Raw genomic sequence first — 24,931 nt, 5'->3', positions numbered from 1 at the left:
GATTCCTGTGGCCCCCTCCCCCCTCCCCCCTTCCCTTTCCCCTCCCCAGCCCTTATGACCTGCCCACCTCCTCCCTCTGGTTCCCCATCTCCTTCCCTTTATTCCATGGTCCACTGTCCTCTATCGGATTTCTTCTTCTTCAGCCCTTTGCGTCTTCCACCCATCACCTCCAGCTCTCACATCATTCCTTTTCATCCCTCCTCCCCCCCCCCACCTCCCTTCCCTTCCCCTCCCCCCCCACCACCCCCCCCCCCCCCACCACCATGCACTCACCCATCACCTCCCCCCACTTTCTTAATCTGGCTTCTGCCCCTCCCAGTCCTGATGAAGGGTCTCAACCCAAAACGTCAACTGTTTATTTCCCTCCATGGATGCTGCCTGACCTACTGCAGCATCTTGTGTGTTGCTTCCATTCCTCCTGCCCCGCTGACGTTCAGAAATGAGAGGCGGGAGGAACAAGACCACAGGTGGGATTTCAATACGAAGGTGAGAGTTTTATCATCCTCCCTCACCAGGGGCCAGGGTGGATTGGACGGTGCCAAAGGGGTAGTGGGGCAGGGTCCAGCAGAGCTACAGGTGAGCTGACGTTTACAGAGACTCAGCAGGGATTTCACAGCCTTCCAGGCTCGACACTGAACACAACTAATCCAGGTCATCTGCATTCCCTGCTTTTATTTCAGGATTTCCAGCATCCACAGTCGGGAAGGATTCTGCACTTCCCAGACCGCTATCTTATTTCTTCCATTACTGCCATCTCCCTCCCAGGGCCATTACCCCTCGTCTCCTCTCCCTCACACCTTCCCGATTCCCTCCCGCTGAAATCCGTCCACTTCTCATTGAAAAGGGAAAAAAACGCAGATGCCCGAAATCTGAAATAAGAACCTGAAAATGTTGGAAATAGTCACCAGGTCAGGCAGAATTCGCAGAGGGTATTGAGTTGATGACCTTTCATCAGAACCATTTCTTTCTAAACTTGTTCCAGTTTAGAGGAAAGGTTCAGAATCAGGTTTTAATCACTGACATATGTCGTGGTTTGTTGTTTTGAGGCAGCAGTACAGTGCGAGACATAAAAATTACTACATTACCAAAAAATAGTTTAAAAGAATAACGAGGTAGTGTTCAGAAATCTAATGGCGGAGGGAAGAAGCTGGTCCTACAATGTTGAGTGTGGTTCCCCCACCAGGTGAACATCCTCTCAGCATCCAGCTGGGTAATCGCCCTCAGAGTCTGTGACATTTCAGTAAGATCACCTCCCATTCACCTGGACTCTAACAAGCATGGGCCCAACTGTTTGCTCACAAGACAGCCCGACGTCACTGAACTGGTGATCCATCCCTGAACTGCCTCCAACACACGTAGCTCCTTCCTCCAATAAGGAGACCAAGACGGTACAAAGTACACCAGGGTTCTGATAGAAGTCATTATCCAGAAGTTAACCATGTTTCTCTCTCCACAGATGCTGCCAGACCTGCCGAGTATTTCCAGCAGGTTCTGGTTTTATTGCAGTGTTCCAGATGTGGTCAGGCCAACAAATGTAACAAGACTTCCCAATTTTACCCTCCGTACCCCTTGCATTAGAAACCAATGTTGCAATTGCCTTCCCATTGATATGTTATACCTACTCAGTGATTTTGGTTCATGTACGAGAACCCTCCGATTCCTCTGTACCACAGCGTTCTGTAGCCTCTCTACATTTAATCCATACCCTGCATTTTACTATTCCAATCGCTTTTCAATTACACTTCAGTTCCTGTAGATCCATTGTTAATGTTGGAGGAACACTGGGGCTGACCGGTACTTGTGTTGGGGGACTCTGGGCAGACAGGTGTGCGACTTACTGCCAGGATCTTGTCTCCGATCTGTAGACGGCCATCCTTGTGCGCTGCTCCACCCTCGATGATCTTCGTGACATAGATGCTGTTGTCTCCAGGAATGTGCTGATTCCCGATTCCCCCAGCAATGCTGAATCCAAGCCCTGTGGTGTAAAACAGCCCGGAAAACATACAGTGAAGTGGATATGCCTGGACCCCACTCAAAGTAACATGTGTGGCCAAGGGTCAGGCTGCCAGTGTGAACCAGGAGTGGCCGACACTGCCACTCATATTCCCATGCTTCCTTATATTTCAGAAGAAGAGCGAATGAAATGATCCCCGGACAGGCCGGACTCCTCTGTATAATGGCAAGGTTGAAGGTGCACTTGAATAAAGATGCAGCAATAGAGGAGACCACAGCAGGAACCAGACGGTCCCTGGTAAATCCGACTGGAAATTCCAGAGAAACTTCTCTCCCAAGAGCAGGGGAGTGTGGAATTTGCTCCACAGGCAGAGGCTTGGGATGAAGGGTGGGCAAGGGAAGTCTGCAGAGACGGGGAGAGGAATAGGTGGGGAAGGAGGGAGATGGAGAGTGGGGGAAGGAGGCTGGTGTAGGGCATAAATACTAGCATGGAGCAGAGGCCAAATGGCCTGCCCCTGGTAGTAGAGCTGTTGCCTCCCAACGTCAAAGACCCGGGTTCAATCCCGACCACTGGCGTTCTCTGTGTGTAGGTCTCCCTGTGACCACCTGGGTTTCCCCTGGATGCTCTGTTCTCTCCCACAGCCCAAAGACGTGCGGATCGGTGGGTTAAGTGGCCGCTATAAATTGTCCCTAGTGTGTGGGTGAAGTGGGTGAGGGGTAGGAATCTGTGGGGTGTGGGGGGGGGGGGCAAGGGTGGTGGGGAGGAGGGGGTGAGAGTTGAGACGGGAATGTGGGTAGAATAAAATGGGATCAGTGTAGGGTTGGTGTAACGAGTGGTAGATGGGTGGTGAAGGGCGTGTTTCCCTTCCGTCTCCCCTGACCAGCTGGGACATTGAGTAGCTCGCTAGCACCCAGCCCCAGGGACACCCAGCCCTGTCATTGCTGAAAATACAGTGAGTACGGGGGTGCAAAGAGCCAGACTGTGGGCCACTCGCCTCTCAAGCCCACTCCACCATTTAACAAGAAGGTGGCCAACCTCCCACATCTGCAACACTTCCCTACGGCTGTGAAGGGACCTTCCACTTCTACCCTACCTCCTTGCCCTACCCACCACCCCACAGAGCTGGGAGTGGAGGTGGGGTCCACCCAACGGGTATAACATGCAGCGGACCTTTGGAGGAGGCTCCATGGTGGGTGTTCCACTTCTGTTAATCAGGGTCACACTCTGAGACCTCTCAGGAGGGGTGGGTGGGCTAGGTCTGACACTGGGGTAGATCGCCCTCCCTCCACACCTCCAGATTCTAGCGCACTCCTCAGCTGTGCCACTGCACTCTCCTGTTGCCAGCACTGACCGCAAGAACTTGAGGCCAACAAGTCCTGTTCCAAGAAAGCCATTATCCAGAAGCTGTTACTGTGAATTACATCTGCAGCAGGAGAACGGACTGGTCTTGGCAAAAACCCAGCAGAGATTCACCAAGAAATCAAAGCAGGAGAACAGAAGAAACACTCAGCAGGTCAGTCAGCCTCTTCGGAGATGGGAACAGTTTCTCCCGAAACGTTGACTCGGTTTCTCTCTCCACAGATGCTGCCTGACCTGCTAAGGCCTTCCAGCATCTTCAGAGGCTTTGTTTCAGCTTTGCCAGAATGATTCCTGAACCCTCAATTTTCTGAAAACCAGAAAATGCTGGAAACACTCAGCAGGTCAGGCAGCATCTGCAGAGAGAGGAACAGAGTTAATGTTTCAGGTCCGAGAACCTTCCTCACTCCTCTGATGGAAGGTCTCAGACTGAAACATTAACTCTTTCTTTCTCCCCACAGACGCTGCCTGACCTGCTGAGTGTTTCCAGCATTGTCTGGTTTTATTTCAGATTTCCAGTTTATTTTGATTTTCAAGTTTTCAGTCCTGAGAGGTCAGGCAGTGGGAAACCTTTCCCATTGGCCAAGGCTGGGGCAGAGTCTGAAAATTAGGGACCGAGTTTTCGGAATGACTCCCACATGGAGAGGATGCGGGAGTTTGGAACAAAGGGCAATCAATGTCCCATCAGCTGTTCATTGGAAATCAAAGACTGAGGAATTATCCGTAACTGAAGGGATTCAGGAAGATGGGGAAAGGTCAATGGGTGGAGCTGGGGCACAGATCGGCCAATGGTAAGACAAGCTTGAGGGGCTGAATAGCCTCCTTCTGTCCCAAAGTTGGGGTTGCATTTCAAGAGCAGGGATGTGAAAGAGACAGTCTAACGAACAAACCAACTGCGAGTAGATTAGGGACCGTTTCTCCATGATCAGAGGGTGCGGCTGTTGAGGTGGAGCCCAGGCCTGGGATTTGGGCAGATATTATACCTTGGGTTTGAGCCTGGTCCTGGAGCTTTGGGATGGAGGGTCTGGGATTTTGTTGGTTTCTGGTTGGTTGCAGACAGGTGTGGGTGCTGAGTGGGACACAGTAGCTCAGCTGGTAGAGCTGCTGCCTAGCAGCACCAGAGATCCAGGTTCGATCCCAACCTCGGGCGCTGTCTATGTGGAGTTTGCATGTTCTCCCCATGACCACGTGGGTTTCCCCCAGGTGCTCCAGTTTCCTCCCACGTCCCAAAGATGTGCAGGTTGGTGGGTTAATTGCTTGCTGTATATTGCCCCTAGTGTGTGGGTGAGGGGTAGAATCTGGGAAAGTTGATGGAATGTGGGGAGTATAAAATAGGATTAGTGTAGGATTGGTATAAATGGGTCGGCATGGACTCGGTGGGCCGAAGGTCCTATTCCTGTGCTGTCTGACTCTGTGACGGAGTGATGTGACTCTCCACCCAAGCAACACACTAGGCGCTGGAGGAACTCAGTGGGTCAGGCAGCATCTATGGAGGGAAGTGGACAGTCAATGTTTTCCGTCAAGACTTCATCTGCACTCGAAACATCAACTGTCCGTTTCCCTCCACGGATGCTGCCCGACCCACTGAGTTCCTCCAGCACCTTGTGTGTTGCTCCAGGTTCCAGCATCTACAGTCTCTGGACTTCTGGGACCTCCCCCAGGACCAGCCGGGGCAGTGACGCAGTGCTGGGGTTGTTTCAGCCGAGCCATTAGTGAGTTAGCACACGGCCATGACCATGGAAATTCCTTGCTGTGGAACCCAACATGGAGCAGTGGGAACAAGCTGAGTAGTTGCAGGTGTGGACGGGGTAATCACTGGTTGGGGATCCCTGACTTGGACCTTTGGAAAAGGAAGCAGAACAAACTGTGAGAATCAGGAGAAACTGCAGCTCTATACTTGAGCTGTGATCACCGTTACAGGGTGCTAACTTCTCACTGGCTCCACACCAGAAATAAACATTCCCACTGGCACATTCAGCCAGATCCCACAGACAGAACGGTACCATCAATCTGAAGAGCTTTCCTGCACTGATCTCAGCTCAGCAATAAATTCCGGACACAGTGCAGTACTCTCTCAGCACCACCCCTCCCACAGCGCAATGCTCCCACACTGCCTCTCCCACAGCACAATGCTCCCTCATGGCCCCTTCCACAGTGTGACCCTCCCTCAGTACCGCCCCTCCCACAGTGTGACCCTCCCTCAGTACCGCCCCTCCCACAGTGTGACCCTCCCTAAATACCGCCCCTCCCACAGTGTGACCCTCCCTCAGTACCGCCCCTCCCACAGTGTGACCCTCCCTCAGTACCACCCCTCCCACAGTGTGACCCTCCCTAAATACCGCCTCTCCCACAGTGTGACCCTCCCTCAGTACCGCCCCTCCCACAGTGTGACCCTCCCTCAGTACCGCCCCTCCCACAGTGTGACCCTCCCTCACTCAGGGCCAAGTTTCTAGACTGGGATTCAAAATCTGGACATTGTGACTCAGAGGCAAAAAGTTGCAGATCTTCACCAACAGGGAGGTAGTGATAGTGTGTGAATCGAGGGACGGGTGGAGGGTGGAAGGGTGTAGGGATGGAGGGGTGGTGGAGGATAGAGGGGTGGTGGGGACGGTGGAGGGGTGGAGTGTGGAGACTGGAGGTTGGTGGGTGGAGGGTGGAGGGGTGGAGGAGTGGAGGGTGGAGTGGCCGAGGCCGAGGGAGGGGAGTGTCGCCGGTCCTGCCTGTTACCTTTGGGCCCTTTGATGAGTTTGATCTCCATGATTTTCTCGGCCGTCGGCTTCCTGCGCATGACGTAGAGCCGGACGATGGAGCCGGCATCCTTCAGCGCCTCCACAGCCGTGCTGTGAGTCACCTCCCGCACGTCCACGTCATTCACAAACAGAATGCTGTCGTTCACCCTGCATGGCCAGACGGTGCAGTCTGTCAGAGAACTGCTCCCACCCATGGGTCTCACGGTCTCACCCACTGGGTGTCAATGCTCCCACCCATGGGTGACAGCGGTCTCGCCTGCCGGGTGTCAACACTCCCACCAACAGGGAGTCAGAGGTCCCACTCATGGGTATCAGTGGTCTCACTCGAGGGGTGACCACCCTCCCACCCATGGGTGACAACACTCAAACCCGCAGGGTGTCAACGTTCCTAAATGCAGGGGGAGGATCCGTATAGACCCGGGGGAGGAGTCCCTCTGTCACCACCCACAGGGTCCCATGCACCCACTGACAGTCCACATACCAACGGGTCAGGTATTGCACTGCACGAGCATCTACCCACTGGCCTGTGGTTTTAAGCTAGCATAGCTGGTGGGGCAGAGTGGCCTTCCTGTGCTTCTGGGAGAGTCACCGGCACTCAGCTCAGGTACAGCAGCCACGGCTCACTGCTTCTCTGTCAACTTTGGCACACCCCAGCCACCTCGCAAAGGAACATCCTGAGGTCTGGGGTTCCGTCACTTCCTCATGGAGTGCAGCATCAATGTGTGTCACAGGGCATTGGTACGGCAACCCATCATGTCACTGAAGCTCCCTCCGCACCATCCCATCACACACTCCCAGGGTCAGACGCAGAGTGAAGCTCCCTCCACACCGTCCCATCACACACTCCCGGGATCAGACACAGAGTGAAGCCCCTCCACACCGTCCCATCACACACTCCCAGGGTCAGACACAGAGTGAAGCTCCCTCCACACCGTCCCATCACACACTCCCGGGATCAGACACAGAGTGAAGCCCCTCCACACCGTCCCATCACACACTCCCAGGGTCAGACACAGAGTGAAGCTCCCTCCACACCGTCCCATCACACACTCCCGGGATCAGACACAGAGTGAAGCCCCCTCCACACCGTCCCATCACACACTCCCTGGGCAAGGGTGATAACACAGTGAGTTCCAGCCACGTGTACAAATTCGATGCAGACTCACACAGGACACAATTCCTTTCCTCTCTGCAGCTATTGCTTCCCATTACTGTTCCCGCCATCCCATCCCACCAGACTCCCCTCCCACCCACTCCCCGTGTACCGGAGCCTGCCGTCCTGGGCCGCTGCCCCGCCAGGGATTATTTTGGTGATGAAGATGCTGGGGTCATCTCCAATGTGTGGGTTGTCTGTCCCTCCTGCAATGCTGAAGCCGAGACCAGAGTTCCCCTGGGAAAAGACAGAACAGGGAGAGCGATGGGTTACATGGGCATGGCGAGGGTGGAGAGTGGGGGCGAGTAATCCTGCTCAACGGCAGCACTGGGCATCCTGAATCAGAGGGCAGAGATTGAGGGTTCGAGTCCCGTCCGGCATGTACTTCCTGAGGAACCGGTATCTGCGAGTGGTTCTGGTATGTGGGAGGGTGGGGTGAGGGAGGGACTGTGTGTGTGGGAGGGGGAGGTTGGTGTTGGAGGGAGCAGCTGTGTGTGTGGGAGGGGAGGGAGGTGTGTGTGTGTGTGTGTGTGTGTGTGTGTGTGTTGGGGAGATAAGGGAGGGGCTGGTGTTGGGTGAGGGTGTGTGTGTGTTAGGGATGTGAGGGAGGGGCTGGTGTTGGGGAGGTGAGGGCGTGTGTGTTGGGGAGGTGAGGAGGGGCTGGGGTTGGGTGAGGGGTGGGGGTGTATTGGGGAGCTACAGACCTGTGCGCACAGAGTGGGTTACAATGGACGTAGGACAGAGGTTCAGCCACCATCCATGTTCTGGATTCTCACCAACCGAACTGGACAAAGGCACAGATTTTTGGATCACTTACTCTCTCCAGTGTGATCTCTTCATACTCGATCTCTCCATCCATACCATTGATCTGTGGCACAAAAGACACAACATTACCCTCCTCACTCAGGATTCAAGAGGTTTCCAGCTTTATTCAGCTTCCAGCGCGATAGGTGAAACGCAGAGCAGTGTCATCACCCAAGGGGTGTTCCGCACTGATCTCTCACATCAACACGTCTACAGCCCTGATACACAGAAGTGAGTCTCAGACCAACCACGACACCAGTCTCAATTCTGCCTCAGCAATGCAAACACCAGGCCAGCCTGGGGCAGTCCAGTTCAACACCTCCCAGTCAACAGGAGGGACCAGTCGACACAACCAGTCCCATCCCGTCCCGTCCCAACCCAACTGTTCCTAACCTCCTGACCCAACTCATTCCAAACAGTCCTGTCCCAATGCAATCCATCCCAACCCAACCTCCTGACCCAACCCAATCCAAACCATCCTGTCCCAACCTGACCAGGCTCAATCCAACCAGTCCCATCCCAACCAGGTCCACTGGAACAAACGGAGCTGACATCCGTCTCCAGGGCCAGAGCTGCCCATGGTTCACTTAGTAGAGTCACAGAGTTATAGCATCCACCTCATCCACACCTCTCATAATTTTATAAACCTCTGTAAAGACACCCCTCAGCCTCCTGCACTCTAGGGAAAGCAGTCCCAACCTCTCCAGTATCTCTCAAACTGAAGCCCTCCATTCCCGCCAATGTCCTTGTGAATCTTTTCTGCACCCTCAGGCTTAGCATCATCCTTCCTACGGTGTGGTGACCAGAACTGCACCCAATACCCTGGGTACAGTCTCACTAATCTGGATGTGGGTGAATTGTAGTGATGCTCATACGTAGAGGCCCATTGAATCTCAGACCACATCTGTACAGACTGCCCACAATTTTCCGATCAGGAATGAGAACATCAGAAGGACACATCCTGTAAGCTCCACTTTGCCAGAGCATGCTGAGACTCGAGCACACATGTACCTGAACACGTGAACACCCAACAGCTTGGTGGAACAAAGCAGACTTACATAGGGTGGTGCATCCAAGGTGTCGGTGTTCACTATCACTGGAGGTGAGTTAGCCTGAAAAAGAGAGAGCAGAAAGAGAGAGGGTCTGTCATTCCAAGGCTTAACGCACTTTCTGTCAACGTAATGTGTAAAACAGAGATAATGCTTGGTGGCATCTAACTGGGTGAAGTCCCATCTCAGAGTGAGTGAGAGAGCTGGTCCTCAAGTCCCTCTCAGGACATCCCAAAGCACTGAGCACCAATGGAGGTTGGTTTGTTGTAACTGAAGACATGTTACAGGAAAGCTCCGCCACACAGTCATGGAACCGGAGGAGACTTGTGGTGGGGGGGGGGGGGGTGGTGGGGAGGTGCAGGATACAAGGGAGAACTCTCCTGCTCTTCAGAATAGCATCAAGGAATCTTTTCTGTACACCAGCGTATTACAACCTGCCTGATACAAGATACCACTGGGGAGAGGAAAGTGGGAAATGTCAGAGAGAGGGAGACCTGGGAGTAAAGCAGAGGCTGAGAGAAAGAGAGGGGGGATTGGGAGGGAGAGGGAAATGTGGCAGGGAGATCCAAGAGTGAGGGAGGGGGAGGTGTGGGAGGGAGGGGGAGGTGTGGGAGTGAAGGAGGTGTGGGAGTGAGGGGGGGGAGATCCAGTAGTGAGGGAGGCAGAGGGAGACGTGGGAGCAGCAACAACTATTTTGGACGTGGTGCACCAGGACACCCCTGCAACATCCTGCAGTGTCTGGCTCACAGGCTTTGCTCTTGCTCCAAGGCACACGTGCAAGTGATGCAGCATCCTGGGTGAGGAGGATTGACAGCAAAGCTGTGAACAGCAGCAATCTGGCAAACAGCTTCTCACTCAGACTTGTAGTGCTGAGACACCAGGGAAGTCAGACTGCAACTTCACTGGGCACCAGCCAGGAGGAAGCACCAATTAGTGTAATCAGAAAGCAGATTTGGTTTCAAAGTGTCTCCAACTGTTCAGAGAACTTTAAACAGAGCATTGATTTACTTTTGCTCTTCCACCCTGCACACTATTTAAGCACGAGTCTGCTAAGGTGTTGCTGGTACCCAATTATCCTGCTTCCTTTAGATCTGGCTGTTGTGTCAATTATCAGGTTGGACAGATCCCAGGAACCCAAAATAAAACAGGACATCGTTAAGACTCCAGTGAGGAGTGTACTTGTCTGAGTCAGACCACTGAGGATTCAAATTCTTCTCCAGAGGACTGAGGCCAAAATCGAGGGGTGTTGGAGGAGCAGCACCTAGGGAGTACTGTACTGTGGGAGAGGTCAGCACCAAAACAGCAGGGAGCAGATGGAGGGGCTGTGCCAAGGGAGTGCCTTGTTGTCACAGGGTAGGTATCAAGTGAGCATTGCCCTAGTGGAGAGGGAAGCAATGAGGGAGTGTCATTTAGGGAGTGTCATAGTGTCAATGGGATAGTCACTGTGGGAGGGTCACACTGTGGGAGGGGCGGTGCTGAGGGAGGGTCACACTGTGGGAGGGGTAGTACTGAGGGAGCGCCGCACTGTGGGAGGGGGAGGTGCTGAGGGAGAGTCACACTGTGGGACGGGCAGTACTGAGGGAGGGTCACACTGTGGGACGGGCAACATTCGGATAAGCCAGTGAACCGAGGCCCTGCCCCAGGTGAACCTGTTTCATTCACGGAAGAGGAGAATTCTTGCCCACATCCAGGCCCAATATTTGTGAAAGAGCAGGTCCAAACCCAATGAACCATTGCTGCTTGTGGGATCTTGCTGTCCACAAGTTGGCTGCCACAATTCCTCCAACAGTGACCACACCCCAGTGTCTGCTCTGTGGGATGTCCTGGTGGTGAAGGGACCGAAAGCTGTGGGACAGGATGTAGGGAGAAGCTGGCTTTCCGGGGGCCAAGGGGGTTCCAGTGACAGGATGCAAGCAAGTGAGAGAGGACCTGAAAGCAGAAAATCAAGGCGTCACGGGTAGGGGGAGGAGTGTGTGTGGGACAGTGTGAGTGGTGGGGGGGGGGGGGGGGGGGGGGTGGGCAGAGAGTTTTGAACATTTTACCGGGTGCGCAAAGACAGACCACCTCCCTGTGTGATTTCCCCCAACCCCCTTTCTCCAAGGGAGGGAGTGTGAAAGACGAGATTGTGTGTGATCCACCTTCTGAAACCCAACTCCCAACAGTGGTGGCTCCTTTAAACGAAAAAGCCCTTGAATATTTTTACTTCAGCTTTTTAAAGCCTTTATTTTAATTATTCAAGGGAAGCAGAAGAAACAAAGTCTTCTCACTCCTCCTGCTGTGCCGGGGTGAGTGTGATATGAAGCTTCGATCATTTAATCGGCTTACAGTGTTATTATCTAGCTCCCTCACAATCACATCAGCATCAGCTGTCGGTGCAAATTATCACCTGCCACTGCTCCATACCCATTCTGGTAAATGCTCCCCTGTTTATTCTGCTCTGACGACACTTCCTACACCCAGCTCTCCACCAACCTGACCACCGTTCCAGCAATGCTTCAGATACAGAGGGGCAAGAATTCGTCTTCAGCTGGGGAGGTCCCACCAGCACACCCCCATCTCCCCCCCCCCCCCACATCCCTCTATCTAGGGAGGTCTCTAATTACCCTCTCTCTCTCACTGCTAGATCTGGGGAGGTCCCACCAGCCCCCTCTCCCACACATCCCTCTATCTGTTGAGTTCTCTCTAACTCCCTATCCCACTCAAACTGGATCCAAAGTTGGCTTGGGGATGGGAGGCAGAGGGTAGTGGTGGGTGGGTGTTTTTCTGACTGCAAGTCTGTAACAAGTGTCAGGGAGTGGTGCTGGGATCTTTGCTCATTTGTAATATAGAGGGAGGATAATATGTTCACCTGGAAAGGCAAGCACTGATTAGGAGGGGTCAGCATGGTTCTTGCAGGGGAGATCGTGTCTCACAGGTTTGAATGAGTTTTTTGAGGAGGTAGTTAAGAAAATAGATGAAGACAGGGCAATGATGTGGTTTACATGTTCGTTAATGATGCTTGGCCTTTGTTGTTTGTAATATATATAAATGACTTGATTGAGAACGTATATGGTCTAATTAGTAAGTTTGCAGAGAACATGAAAATTGGTGGAATTGTAGATGGTGAAGAAGGTTGTCCACGGACAGAGCAGGACACGGATCAGCTGGAACATTGGGCGGAACAATGGCAGGTGGAATTTAATCCTGACAAGTGTAAGGTAATGCACTTTGGGAGGTCAAATTTTGGCGGGGACCTCGAGAGCATTGAACTACAGATTCCCGTTGGGTTACAAGTCCAAAGCTTCCTGAAAGCAGTGACACAGATGGGTAGTGAAGAAGCTATTTGGTATGTTTGCCTTCAGAGGCTGAGGCATTGAGAACAAGAGTTGGGCCGTCATGTCATGTACAAAACTGGTTAAACCGCACTTGGACCACTGTATAACGTTCTGGTCACCACACTACAGGAAGGATTGGGAGCAATAGAGAGAGTGCAGAGAGATTCACCAGGATTCTCCTGGGATGGAGGGCTGTAGTCACAAGGAGAGATTGGATAGCCTGGGTTTATTCTCACTGGAGCGTAGGAGGCTGAGAGGTGACCTAATAGAGGTTTATAAAATCATGAGGAGCATAGTTAGGGTAGTAGTCAGTCTTTTTTCCACAGCAGGGGAGCCTAGAACTAGGGGGCACAGGTTGAAGGTGAGTGGGGAGAAATTTAAAGGAAATCTGACAGGTAGGTTTTTCACACAGAGGGTGGTGGGTATCTGAAACGAACTGCCAGAGGCAGATACAATGACAACGTACTTAGGAAGGAGAAGAGGGATATGGAGCTAGCAAACAGAATAGACAGGCATCGTGGTCGGCAGAAACGAGTAGGCCAAGAGGACCTGTTCTGTGTGTCTAAAACACACCCTATAGCTGGGAAACCGCTCGAACCCCCTCTCACACACTCCCTAAATCTGGTGAGGTCTCTCTGGACCAACACATCCCTGTCTCTGGAGAGGACACAACAACTTCTTCTCCCACACATCCCAATATGAGGGGAGTTCCCACTAAGCCCCTCTCTCTCATATATCTCTATATCCGGGGAGATCCGTCTGGACCTGTCCCTCACATATCCTGATATCAGGTGAGGCTCCACCCCGGTCTTTGTATAGAGGACCTCCTGCATACAAGGAGATCCCTTCTAACCCCTCCCTCTGCCCCACTCTCACATTCCTACATCTGGGGAGGTCCCTCTGACCCTCTCACTCACACACACCCACATCTGGGGAGGTCCCTCTGACCCTCTCTCTCACTCACACATTAATACATCTGGGGAGATCCCTCTCTCTCGCTCACCTACATCTGGGGAGGTCCCTCTGACCCTCTCTCTGACACACACACACCTACATTGGGGAGGTCTCTCTAACCCTCTTTCACTCACATTCTTGCATCAAGAATGTCTTTTGTGTTCCTCTCTAACCCACTCCTGCATCTGGGAAGTTCCCCAAACCCCTATTTCTCATATACTCCTGTATCTGGGGGGTCCCTGTAATGCTCCCTCGCCTTTCCTGCAGGGGGCAGACCCCTTGTCCCACACACCTCTGTGTTAGGGCAGGTCCCTCTAACCACTGCTCCCCTGGTGTGTGTACACTCCAGTCCCTCAGTACAGCTGGCAGGGAACCCAAACCCTGCGCCTACAATGCCCAGCAGCAGCTCCCTAAAGCCACGGGTGCCTCAGCTGCTGATCAAACGGTCCCGCAGCACAAGGCAGCTTGATCCAAAGTCAGGCTCAGAAGGGGAAATGGAAGAGAATTTCTAATTGCACCACAACATCAGGACCGATCCTCATTTCACCTCAGTGCTGAGGGCACGTCGATGGAAGGACGATGCCAAACTTCTACAAGGGCAGTTCCACACGCCTGGAAACCCAGGGACACTGCTTTGGGGGGGGGGGGGGTGTTTCCATGAGATGTTAAACCAAGGGTTCTCTCCAGATCCCAAGGCCAATAGTTACCCATTAACTGCCACCACTAATACACATCATCTCCTCGCTACCCCACTAATGCTAGTGGGAGCTTGCTGTGCGTGAATTGACTGCGGCACGGCCTACATTAAACAAGTAATTTCAAAGCCCTGGATACGGGGTGCTGAGATCCCTTGCAGGAGCTCTTCCTGCCTCTGGTACCAGTTAATCCCCACCTGCTACCCACACAACTGTCACCTGCCCGATCGAGGAAGAGTTACTGCGGAGCCTGACTCCTCTCCTACAGCCCCCGTGCAGCCGGCCCAGTGTCAGGGACAAGTGCTTCAGAAAATGATTGCTTATTGATCCCAGCTCCCACTAACTCTGTAAATCAGAGATCTCATCCACCTGCGGAGAGGAAACGAGATTGCCGAGCGTCTGCTCCCTCCCAAACACGGGTCCTCCCTATCACAGTGAAGCTCCCTCCCAAACACGGGTCCCTGCCTACCGGAGTGAAGCTCCCTCCAAAACAGGTCCCTCCCTACCGCAGTGAAGCTCCCTCCAAAACATGGGTCCCTCCCTACCGCAGTGAAGCTCCCTCCCAAACACGGGTCCCTCCCTTCCACAGTGAAGCTCCCTCCCAAGCACGGGTCCCTCCCCACTGCAGTGAAGCTCCCTCCCAAGCACAGGTCCCTCCCTACCGCAGTGAAGCTCCCTCCCTACCGCAGTGAAGCTCCCTCCCAAGCTCAGGTCCCTCCCTACCACAGTGGACTTCTCTAGTGTTTTAGAAATCTAAAATGCCTCATGAGTCACAACAACTGGTTGGGAGGAACCTGTGACCAACTCCAGAGTGAGAGGGAGTGAGAGAGAGAGAGCGAGAGCGAGAGTGAGAGCGAGAGCGAGAGAGAGAGCGAGAGAGAGAGAGAGAGCGAGAGAGAGAGAGAGAGCGAGAGCGAGAGAGAGCGAGCGAGAGCGAGAGTGAGTGAGAGTGAGAGAGAGTGAGAGAGAGTGAGAGAGTGAGAGAGAGTGAGAGAAGTGGGCACAAGAATTGAGAAGGGTAGAGATCTTGGAGGGATGTAGGGCTGGAGGAGGTTACGGGGAGTGGGGTGAAGGGCTGGAGGAGGTTATAGGGAATGGGGAGGAGGGGCAGGGACATCTGAGGGTTTTGACAGGGCATCAGTTTGGACTGTGTCGGGATGTTTAGGGAAAGCCAGCCATTGCTGACTTTGGACAAGAATACAGTCAGTAGAGAGCACGGCACTGCCACACTCCAACTGAAGCTGCACAACATAATCTCCATTCCCCACGGGCAGCTCTGCAGAGCGAGCCTATACATTCAACGCTAATTAGTGCTGAATTATAGACCGGATTTGCCACAGGCTTCGAGTCCCTTGGGAAGAATTTTTTTCTGACAGAATGCTTTGTGCTTTGGAGCTCTGACAGGCAGGAGAAATGAAATGTTGTCACCGCATCATTCTGGAACAGCTACAAAACCTGGGCCCCAAGGGGAAAGCATGAATATTATGCCAAATAACACACTTCAGTGATGATTACTGAGGGAGAACTGCTGGCCGGAACTCACCTACCCGTCGTCAGAGTAGGGATATTTTACATCCCAATAGAGAGGGCTCAGCACCTCATCTGAAACAGTGAGGTGCAGTACTCCCTCAGTACTGTCCTCCTACAGTGTGACCCTCCGTGCAGCACTCCCACAGTGTGGCCCTCCCTCAGAACCACCCCTCCCAAAATAAAGTGAACTGCTGAGCTTCTAACTCAGGGGTGTGTTATCCAATGTGCCTGAACCTCTCCCCCCACCCTCCACACACACACACACACACACACACAATCTAACTAGACAGCACATCACAGCATACTTCAGCGCTGGGCAGAGCACTTATTAACTGGAAGTTTTAATATTACCAGAAATCTTCACAGGGACCAATCTGAAAGCTACCCTGACCTCAAGCAGATTTGGAACCCAGTCCTCAGTGTAAAGTTGGCTTGGTTTTGGCAATGGCTCATAACAGTTTGTTCTTCACAGGTACACACAGGCAGGAGCCTTGGGACAGGATGTAACGCCAAAGCTGCAATGTGCATAACCTGGACTTAACTCTGCGATGTTAGGGCAGAGTACGGTCCAACAACAGAGGCATGAGCTCAGGGCCACAGCTGGGATTCTGGGCAGCCTTACGTGGAGCTGGAATGTCACCACAGGAGGAGGGCATTCAGCCCCCCTCCAAGCCATGGACATCATTCAAAGAGATAGAACCTAATTTTTAGTTTAACTCCTTTCTCCCTGCCTTCCTCAATCCTCTCGCCCAACATAATTCCATCATCACTTCCAACTGCCCCAGCTCCGACAGTTTTCCAGAGAGGGACTGCCTGGAATTTGGTTCATTGACAGAGGAACGTGGGCACCACATCCACAGAAAGAACTCTGCTCTCCCACACTCCCCGGGTAGAGTTAGTCAGCTGAAAGTTCAACCAACACCAAAAACAACTCCAGTTTACAGAGCACCCTCAACATTGCAAATTACCTTGAGCAAAACCCAGCACTGAGTCGTGGCAGGGATACATCAGAACTGGTATCCAAAAGCTCGGTCACAGAGGGAGATTTTGTGAGGCATCTGAGAGAGGGAAAAGGTTTGGGGAAGGAATTCCGGAGCTCAGGGCCCTGACCACTGAAGGCAAGGCCACTAACGGAAGGACAATAGAAACCAGAGGTCATTCTCATACATTTGGCCCATTGGGTCCATCCCAGCTCCCAAGGAGCAATCCCTCCTGTCCCATTCCCTGTTTCCCTGTACTCTTGCAACTTATTCCCACTCACGTCCATTGACTCCCAAATGAATGATTTTGCCGTTAACCTACACCTAGGAGGTAATTTACAGTGGCCAATTATCCTACCAGCACATCTCTGGGATGTGGGAAGAAACCGGAGCACCCGGGGGAAACCCACGTGGTCACAAGGAGAACATGCAAATTTCACACAGACAGTGCCCAAAGTCAGGACTGAACCTGGACCACTGGAGACGTGAGACAACAGCACTAAGCGCAGCACCACCAAGCCTCCCCGTGACATAGCGCAGAGAGCTCAGGAAGGTAGTAGGGGCTGAATGAGGTTACAGAGGTAACCAGAGGGCGGTAGCACAGAGGGAATTAAAAATAAGCAGGGAGGTGTTGGCGGACCGGTACCTGGTGTAGGTCAGCCAGCACGGGGGGGGTGGTGACTGAACGGAAGATGGGAGTTAGGACACGGGGCAGCAGAAATTTGGATGCCTTCAAGTTTTCAGAGAGATGAACAAGTGAGTGCGGGGAAGAGTCAGCAATAGGATGAAGAGTAGGAAACAAGGGAACTGGAAGAAGAAACTGGGTGAACTGGAGATATAACAGATGGAGAAATGGAAATAGATTCTACACTGAGAGAAGGTTGGGAAAGGAGGTCGAATAAAGTTCATGTAACAGGGCTTGGGAATTGTAAACTGGGAAAGAAAGTAAACAGAGCTGATCAGAACGCGGAGAGAGTGGGGAGGGGAACTGCTTGTTCTGGTGAGGGGAGGCCAGGACTGGGGGCAAGGACCTTAAGTCAGAGGCAGACGGCCAGGGTGGTGTTGGGAAGCTCTCTCTCACTCGGGAAGCAGGGGGGAGGGCGAGGTCAGTGGGACATCTCAGCACAGACACAGTGGACAAGGTGGGGAGAAGGGGTTCAGAGGTAGATCAGCCAGTGTCTGGCTGGTTAATTGATTGGTTTCCCAGTCACTAACAAGCCCCACCACTCCAGAACCTTGGAGCTCAGGGAACTCCCTCCTGAACCCTCTGCACCTCTCCGTCCTCCATGGTCCAACCCTCCCCGTGTCAGCCACGTGCCGATGCTGCTCGGCATGAGCTGAACACGGATTCTGGGCCCACAGTTAGATCTGCCCACACCTCCTGGTCTATTTATTTCTCCAGAGGTCCGCTCCGTGACAGAAACCACTGCTCTCCTCACACCCTCACTGCTAATGGACGCCAGTGCACATCAGTGGGAATGGGATCCTGCAACCAGACACCTGTTAGAGTCACACGGCACGCAAACAGGCCCTTCGGCCCAGCATGTCTCTGCCAACCAAGGTGCCCATCCAAGTTACTCCCATTTGCCCACATTTGGCCCATATCCCTCCAAACCTTTCCTATCCGTGTACCTGTCCAAATGTCTTTTAAATGTTATTGTCCCTGCCTCGACCACTTCCTCTGGCAGCTCGCTCCAAATATGGACCACCACCCTCTGCATGGAAAAGCCCTCAAGTCTCTTCTAAATCTTTCCCTACCACCCTCAGTGTAAAAAAGTTGTCCCCCAAGTTCCTATTAAATCTCTCCTCTCTCACCTTAAACTTATGCCCTCCAGTTCTTGATTCCTCAGCCCTGGCAAAAGGACTGTGTGTTCACCCTGTCTGTGTCCTTCGTGATTTTATACCCGAGGTTACAGTACCACCCGTTACTGGTCCCAGGACCTTGGGGTTAAGGGCTGGATTCCCAACTTCAAGGTGCAAGTGGTGAACGGATCAGCTGGCCGGCGAGGTGGCAGTGCAGCAAGCACTGCGGAGTGGCAGGTGAGAAGGGTCAGTGACCTCATGGATCTCTGGGTGACCGACCAACCAACCAACAGTAACAAGGTAAAAAGGAGGCAAAGTAGCACTGGGGCAACTGAACCATTCAGGATGGTGAAGGGTGACAGGCAATAAGTGCAGGCTACTTCTCATATCTAGTTCTTTATAAAGATCCTTGTGATACAGGAGGAGGCTATTCAGCCCATCAAGTCTAACTGGCTCTCAGAGCAGACCAATCAGTTCCATTTCCTCACTCATCTCCCTGCCTCCCCCACCCGCCTCCCACCCACACAAGGGGTAACTTACAGTGGCCAATTCATCAAGCGACGGGGGGGGGGGAGGAAACTGGAGCACCTGGGGGGAACCCACGGGGTCACTGGGAGAACGTGTAAACTCCGTACAGACAGCGCCAGCGGTTAGGATCGAACCCAGGGTGACCAGAGGCAGCAGCACTACCTGCCGCGCCACCGTGCCACTATTAGAAAGTGTCTGCTCCCTTCAAAGCCGCGATTCCCACTGGGGAGAGTGACATGGGATTCTCCGTTTGGTGTGGATAACCTCCGTCCCCGCATCATTGGGAAGAAATCCCCGAGATGGCTCCAAATATTACAACCACTGTCAAAACATTAGCATAGCAGTAAATAAAAATGAATCGACTCCCTCAATGCTGTCACCTCCTAATCACAAGCCAGAATGCTGTTGTCTGCAAAATACAGTCACGTAGGCAACAGTCACCATGGTAACTCCATAGAAACAGCTGAAGGTACCACTGTGGAGCGGGATTGCTTGACAGGACGGGTAACCGGATGACAGATGATGGGCCGTGGTGACAACTATCATTTCAACTAAGTAACATCATTGAACCACCACAAGAGTGGGCCACAGATCCACCTTAACCCTTTGGGAAAGGCATCCATTTTGTTATTTGGCCACTGATTTTCACAGCACAATGAGCTGCTCCACCTCACTCCACCTCCTTCATCAGAATGTGGGAGAAAGGAGGAGGCCATTTGGCCCCTCAAGTCTATTCTGCATTCATCCAGATCATTAACCCCAGTGCCACATGACTGTACTGTCCCCGTATCCCTTGATTCCTTTTATACAGATATCTATTGATTTCAGTATTAATTGTAATCAATGACTGTGTCTCCACAGCCCTCTGGGGTAGAGAACTCCAAAGGCATCCAAGAGAAGAACTTCTTTCCTCACTTCAGTTCTAAGTGACCTACCTCCTGTTTCGAAATGGTGACCCCTCAGTCAGGGAAAAAACCCTCCATGTATCTGGCCTGTTGAACCCAGTCAGAATTTTGCACCTCTCACTTTTCTACACCCCAGAGAATGAAGCCGCAGACTTGTCCCCAAATGACAGCCTTGTCATCCCAGGAACCAGTTGGGTGAATCTCCACTGCACTCCCTCTCACGGCAAGTACATCGTTTTTAAGGCAAGGAGACCAAAACTGCACGCAGCACTCCAGAGGGGGGTCTCACTGGGGCCAAGTATAATTATAGTAACAGACCTTTAGTCTTAGATCAAATTCTTTAGCAACACACTATTTGCCTACCGAACTACCTGCTGCAGCTGCACGTTGACCTTCAGTGATTTGTGTGTAAGGAGACCCAGGTCCCACTGAACATCAGCATTTTTCACTTAACGCATTCATCTTAACTGTATCCAATCATGCATTCTGAGATCACACCCTTTAATACATGGAACAGTACAGTGCAGGAACAGGCCCTTCAGCCCACGAGGTTGTGCCAAACTAATTAAACATTTAACTAAACTAATCCCTTCTGCCTACATGATGTCCATATCCCTCCATTCTCTGCACATCCATGTGCCCATCTAAGATCTCTTAACTGCCTCTATCGTACCTGCCTCCACCACCACCCCTGGCAGAGCATTCCAGGCACCCACCGCTCTGTGTCCCACACATCTCCTTCCCCCTCTCACCTTAAATGCACGTCCTCTAGTATTAGACATTTTGATCCTGGGAAAAAGATACTGGCTGCCTACTCTCTCTCTCAACAGATCATAACATGATCTGTTATGATCTGTTCTCATAGTCTTATAAACTTCCATCAGGTCCCCCCTCAGCCTCCACTGTTCCAGAGAAAACAACACAAGTTTGACCAACCTCTCCTTATAGCACATTCCCTCTAATCCAGGCAGTATCCCGGTAAACCTATTCTGCACCCTCTCCAAAGCCTCCACATCCTTCCTACAATGGAGCAACCAGAACTGAATGCAATACTCCAAATGCAGCTTAACCAGAGTTTTATAAAGCTGCAACGTAACTTCCTGATTCTTGAACTCAATGCCTCGACTAACAAAGGCAAGCATACCATACGCCTTCTTTACCACCCTATCACTTTCAGGGAGCGATGGACTTGGACCCCAAGATCTGTACATCGGCACTGTCGAGGGTTCTGCCATTAACTGTGTTCTGTCCCTTCAAATACCAGCATTTCCCCATGAACTGATATTAGACTAACAGGTTGGTGGTTCCCCATTTTCACACTCCCTCCTTTCTTTGGTTGTGGCCTCACATTTGATTCTCTACAACTTGCGGGATCTGTTCCGGCATTATGGAAGATGATAGCTGGAGCATCCACATTCCCTAACGCCTCCTCTATCAAAGCTCTGGGATACAGATCATCAGGGCCTTGAGATTAATCAGCTTTCAGGCTCATTAGTTTCAGCAAAGACTAATTCCTTTGGTTAATTCCTTTGATTTCCTCACTTGTACTAGACCCTTGGTGCCCCTGTACTTCCAGGAGGTTTCTGTGAAGACAGGCACAAAGTCATCGTTCGATTCCTCTGCCATTTCCTTAGTCCCCACCATGTTCTCCTGGCTCTGCCCATTGGCCCTCATTAGTCCCTTCCCTTTCACTCCTACAGTGTGATTTATGTTTATCACCAGATTACTCCCATATTGTATTTCCTCTGTGCTCAACTTCCAATCCTCAGGGAACTCTTCCTCAGAGTTAATACCCACTTTTACTTCCTCTTAAGCCACGGTTGGACCACCTTTCCTGTTGTACCTCAAAGGGATGAATATTTGTTGCTCATCATGTATTATTTCTTCATTAGCCATTGCCCATCCACTGTCATACCCTTTAATGTAGACTCACAGCTTAACCTGGCACTCGTACCTTCAGAGTTTCCCTTGTCTAGCTGAAAACTCTGACTTCAGAAAATCCCCATCTTCTATTCCTCTCCTCTTTCTGAGGTAAGTCTAATTTCTTCCTGGTCTGTTCCAGGCTCTGCTTCATTCCCCCTCAACCCTCCACTGTCCAACAGGCCAGACTCAAGCCATCCATCAGATGCCACACAAAGCCTTGCCCTTCACTGTCCTGCTCCCATTCTCCGACTCTGGATCCCTCACAGTTAAAGTCCTGTCAATTCCTCCACCAGCCCCGCCAAGCACAAGCTTGCTCTTTCATAGAATTGATATAATTGCAAGCTGGGATCAAGGGATTTGATGAGTTTATGTATCAAGTAATAGACACCAAGGACTGAAAAGATCCAGTTGAGGGGTTCAGGAGTTTATATTTGGAATAACAGCTATGCAGGAGAGAGTTATAAGCTAGGATCGAATCAAAGGATTTGGGGGTTTATATAAAATAAAATAACAGAGAGTGGGAGTGGGTCACAGGCTGGAATCAAATTGAGGTGTTGGGGTTATATATAGAATAACATATACCTAGGAATGAGTTAGTGACTGGAACCTAATCAAGGGGTTCAGGAGGTTTATCTATAAACTGACAAGTGTCTGGGAATAAGTTACCAGCTGGAATCCAATCCAGGGGTTCAGGAGGTTTTATATACAAGATAACAGCTAGCCAAGAGTGAGTTACAGCTGGAGTCTGGTCTGGGGGAGGGGGTTTACAATTATGCCATATTCAACAATTGCTGTAAGCTACATTTGGAAGAGGAGCCCGTTGAGGTGGCTGTGGGCCGGAATTATTCCCAGGTAGCTGCTCACCAGAGGCCTCGAATTTGCCAGACCCGTGTGTCTCACCAGCTGTGATGCAGCAAATGCTGAATTATTGAAGAATGGGCAAAGCACATTACTGCAAAATGGCACATCTTAATGAAATGTTTCTTCACAGTTAGTGAATTAACATCGAGCCAGCAGCACTTGGGGGTGGGACTAATTGTTCCACCAGAATGATCCTAGAACATAGCAGTGGGGGGAGGTCACTCAGCCTCCAGCAGTCCCATCAGTCAGTTACATCGTGGTGAATCTTCACTTCATCTCCCTGCCTGGGGTCCCTCATCCTCCATCACCTCACACAACCAACCTCACTCAGTAAGTCCCAACTGGTCTCCCTTTTATTTTTGGGTTGGGGGGGTGGGGTGGGGGGGAAGGAAGAAAACCTGCCAATTTCCACTGTGTGAGCAACAGCCAGTCGCAAGTTTCAGGATTTGGTGTCCTCCTCATCAGTGGGAAGTGTCTCTTCCCTTCACAGGGCAGAGAGCCCAATCAGCTGATAGCACAGTTAAAAGGGGTTGAATGGCCTCGATTAGATCAACTTTCCACACTCAATGCAGCACCAGCCTCATCAGTCCAACCCGAGCTCTCAACTCACCCCTTAGGCACCAAGTCACAACCACTGTGCCTGTCATCAGTTCCCTGGAGCTCCCATTCTCATGGGCCCCAACAACCGCTGTGCTCCACTCCTCATCTTCTCAGTTTCCAGTATCCATGCTTCCTAAAACCATCCAGCCCTGCCATGTTCTGGGGGAATGGGCAAAGGCAGGGATGGATGGGATCAGGGCTGTTATCTCGGGTTGAGGTTGGACGCCCACCAACTGCCCAAGGTTGAGGTTAAACACTCACCTCAGCCAGGTGCCAGGGGCTCGGTTCCCACTGTGGAGCAGCCGGCACTCCTAGTGGAGCACCAGTGTGCACAGTGCCAGTGCTGTTACAGTGCCAGTGGACACCTTGCCAAGGGATGCTATGTTGCCAGTGGCACGGTGCCAAAGGGGTCTATGATTTAAGTGGGCATGGTGCCAGTAGTGAACAGTGCCATAGGCGTGCCGTGGTGCCAGTAGTGAACAGTGCCATAGGCGTGCCATGATGCCAGTAGTGAACTGCCATAGGCGTGCCGTGGTGCCAGTAGTGAACACTGCCATAGGTGTGCCATAGTGCCAGTAGTGAACAGTGCCATAGGCGTGCCGTGGTGCCAGTAGTGAACACTGCCATAGGCGTGCCATAGTGCCAGTAGTGAACAGTGCCATAGGCGTGCCGTGGTGCCAGTAGTGAACACTGCCATAGGTGTGCCATAGTGCCAGTAGTGAACACTGCCATAGGTGTGCCATAGTGCCAGTAGTGAACAGTGCCATAGGCGTGCCATAGTGCCAGTAGTGAACAGTGCCATAGGTGTGCCATAGTGCCAGTAGTGAACACTGCCATAGGTGTGCCATAGTGCCAGTAGTGAACAGTGCCATAGGCGTGCCGTGGTGCCAGTAGTGAACAGTGCCATAGGCGTGCCGTGATGCCAGTTTCCCACAATGATATTCCACACAGCACAGAGGACTCTCCTGTACCATCTGCTCCTGCACACTCCACATCCTGGCCCTCACCTGCCATCCAGACACACCATGGCAGGTCTGTTCTGCCATTTGGTTAAGTGAAGGCTCCCCAGTGGAGTTCTCTCTACATGGAAGTCCTCCCCCTCACATCGGAGACCTGTGGCAGAGGGCACTCTGCAGTCCTGGACATGTACGTGGAACGTGTGAGGCTGCAGCCCCTCTTCGAGCATTCGAGGGGGCTGCTCCTCAGGCTCTGGTCACACTTCGGCCTCACTCTTCTGGTCTTTGGGCACCTGGACAGTCGGGAGACCTCCTCGTCGCTCTGCTCCTGGACCTGGCCATGGTGTCCAGGCAGTGGGCTACAGCCAGTTGACGGTGATGATCTCCAAAACTCAATCCGGCAGCTCAAAGTGTATGAGCATAAAGGGCATCATAAAGGAAGCACGTTAACTGATCAGTGGCATGAGCTGGAGGCCCCCCCACCACCTTTAGTTTAGCACTGAAGAGAGATGCAGCCAGCCACCCTCAAACACTGAGCGAGAGATCCCAAACCATTACATTAAACTGGGAATAATCCTACTCTGTCAGAAGAGTAAACTGTTGATGGTCCTGAAACACCAGGCAAAAAAAATCTTTGCAGGAGAACCGTTTAAATCAGGCGTAGGTGGAGAGGCAAAGGAGAAGGATCATTAAATTATTCTTCAAGGTTGTCTGTTTCCATGGTGACAGAGATAGTGCTCTCAGACTCCCAATGAGCCATTCACCTGCCAAGCTGCGCAAACTGCTGGCAGACACCGACAGCAGGATGCGGAGAAC

The 24,931-nt window shown here is 52.1% G+C and overlaps 1 protein-coding gene across 4 annotated transcripts in view; it reads right to left on the bottom strand.

The window, feature by feature from the left end:
* LOC127586609 (disks large homolog 4) overlaps positions 1 to 24,931 on the bottom strand; it is a 188,586-nt gene that overhangs the window by 16,067 nt on the left and 147,588 nt on the right. For all 4 annotated transcript variants that reach the window (XM_052044712.1, XM_052044714.1, XM_052044713.1 and 1 more), the window contains 5 exons: positions 9,076 to 9,129; positions 8,031 to 8,081; positions 7,326 to 7,450; positions 6,038 to 6,207; positions 1,839 to 1,975 (listed from right to left, as the gene is read on the bottom strand). In XM_052044712.1, coding sequence (XP_051900672.1) covers positions 1,839 to 1,975; positions 6,038 to 6,207; positions 7,326 to 7,450; positions 8,031 to 8,081; positions 9,076 to 9,129 — 537 coding nt within the window. The remainder of the gene's footprint in view (positions 1 to 1,838; positions 1,976 to 6,037; positions 6,208 to 7,325; positions 7,451 to 8,030; positions 8,082 to 9,075; positions 9,130 to 24,931) is intronic.

This window comes from Pristis pectinata, chromosome 37 (assembly GCF_009764475.1).
Source record: "Pristis pectinata isolate sPriPec2 chromosome 37, sPriPec2.1.pri, whole genome shotgun sequence".
Taxonomy (NCBI): Eukaryota; Metazoa; Chordata; class Chondrichthyes; order Rhinopristiformes; family Pristidae; genus Pristis; species Pristis pectinata.
This window is presented reverse-complemented; position numbering and strand designations above follow the sequence as displayed.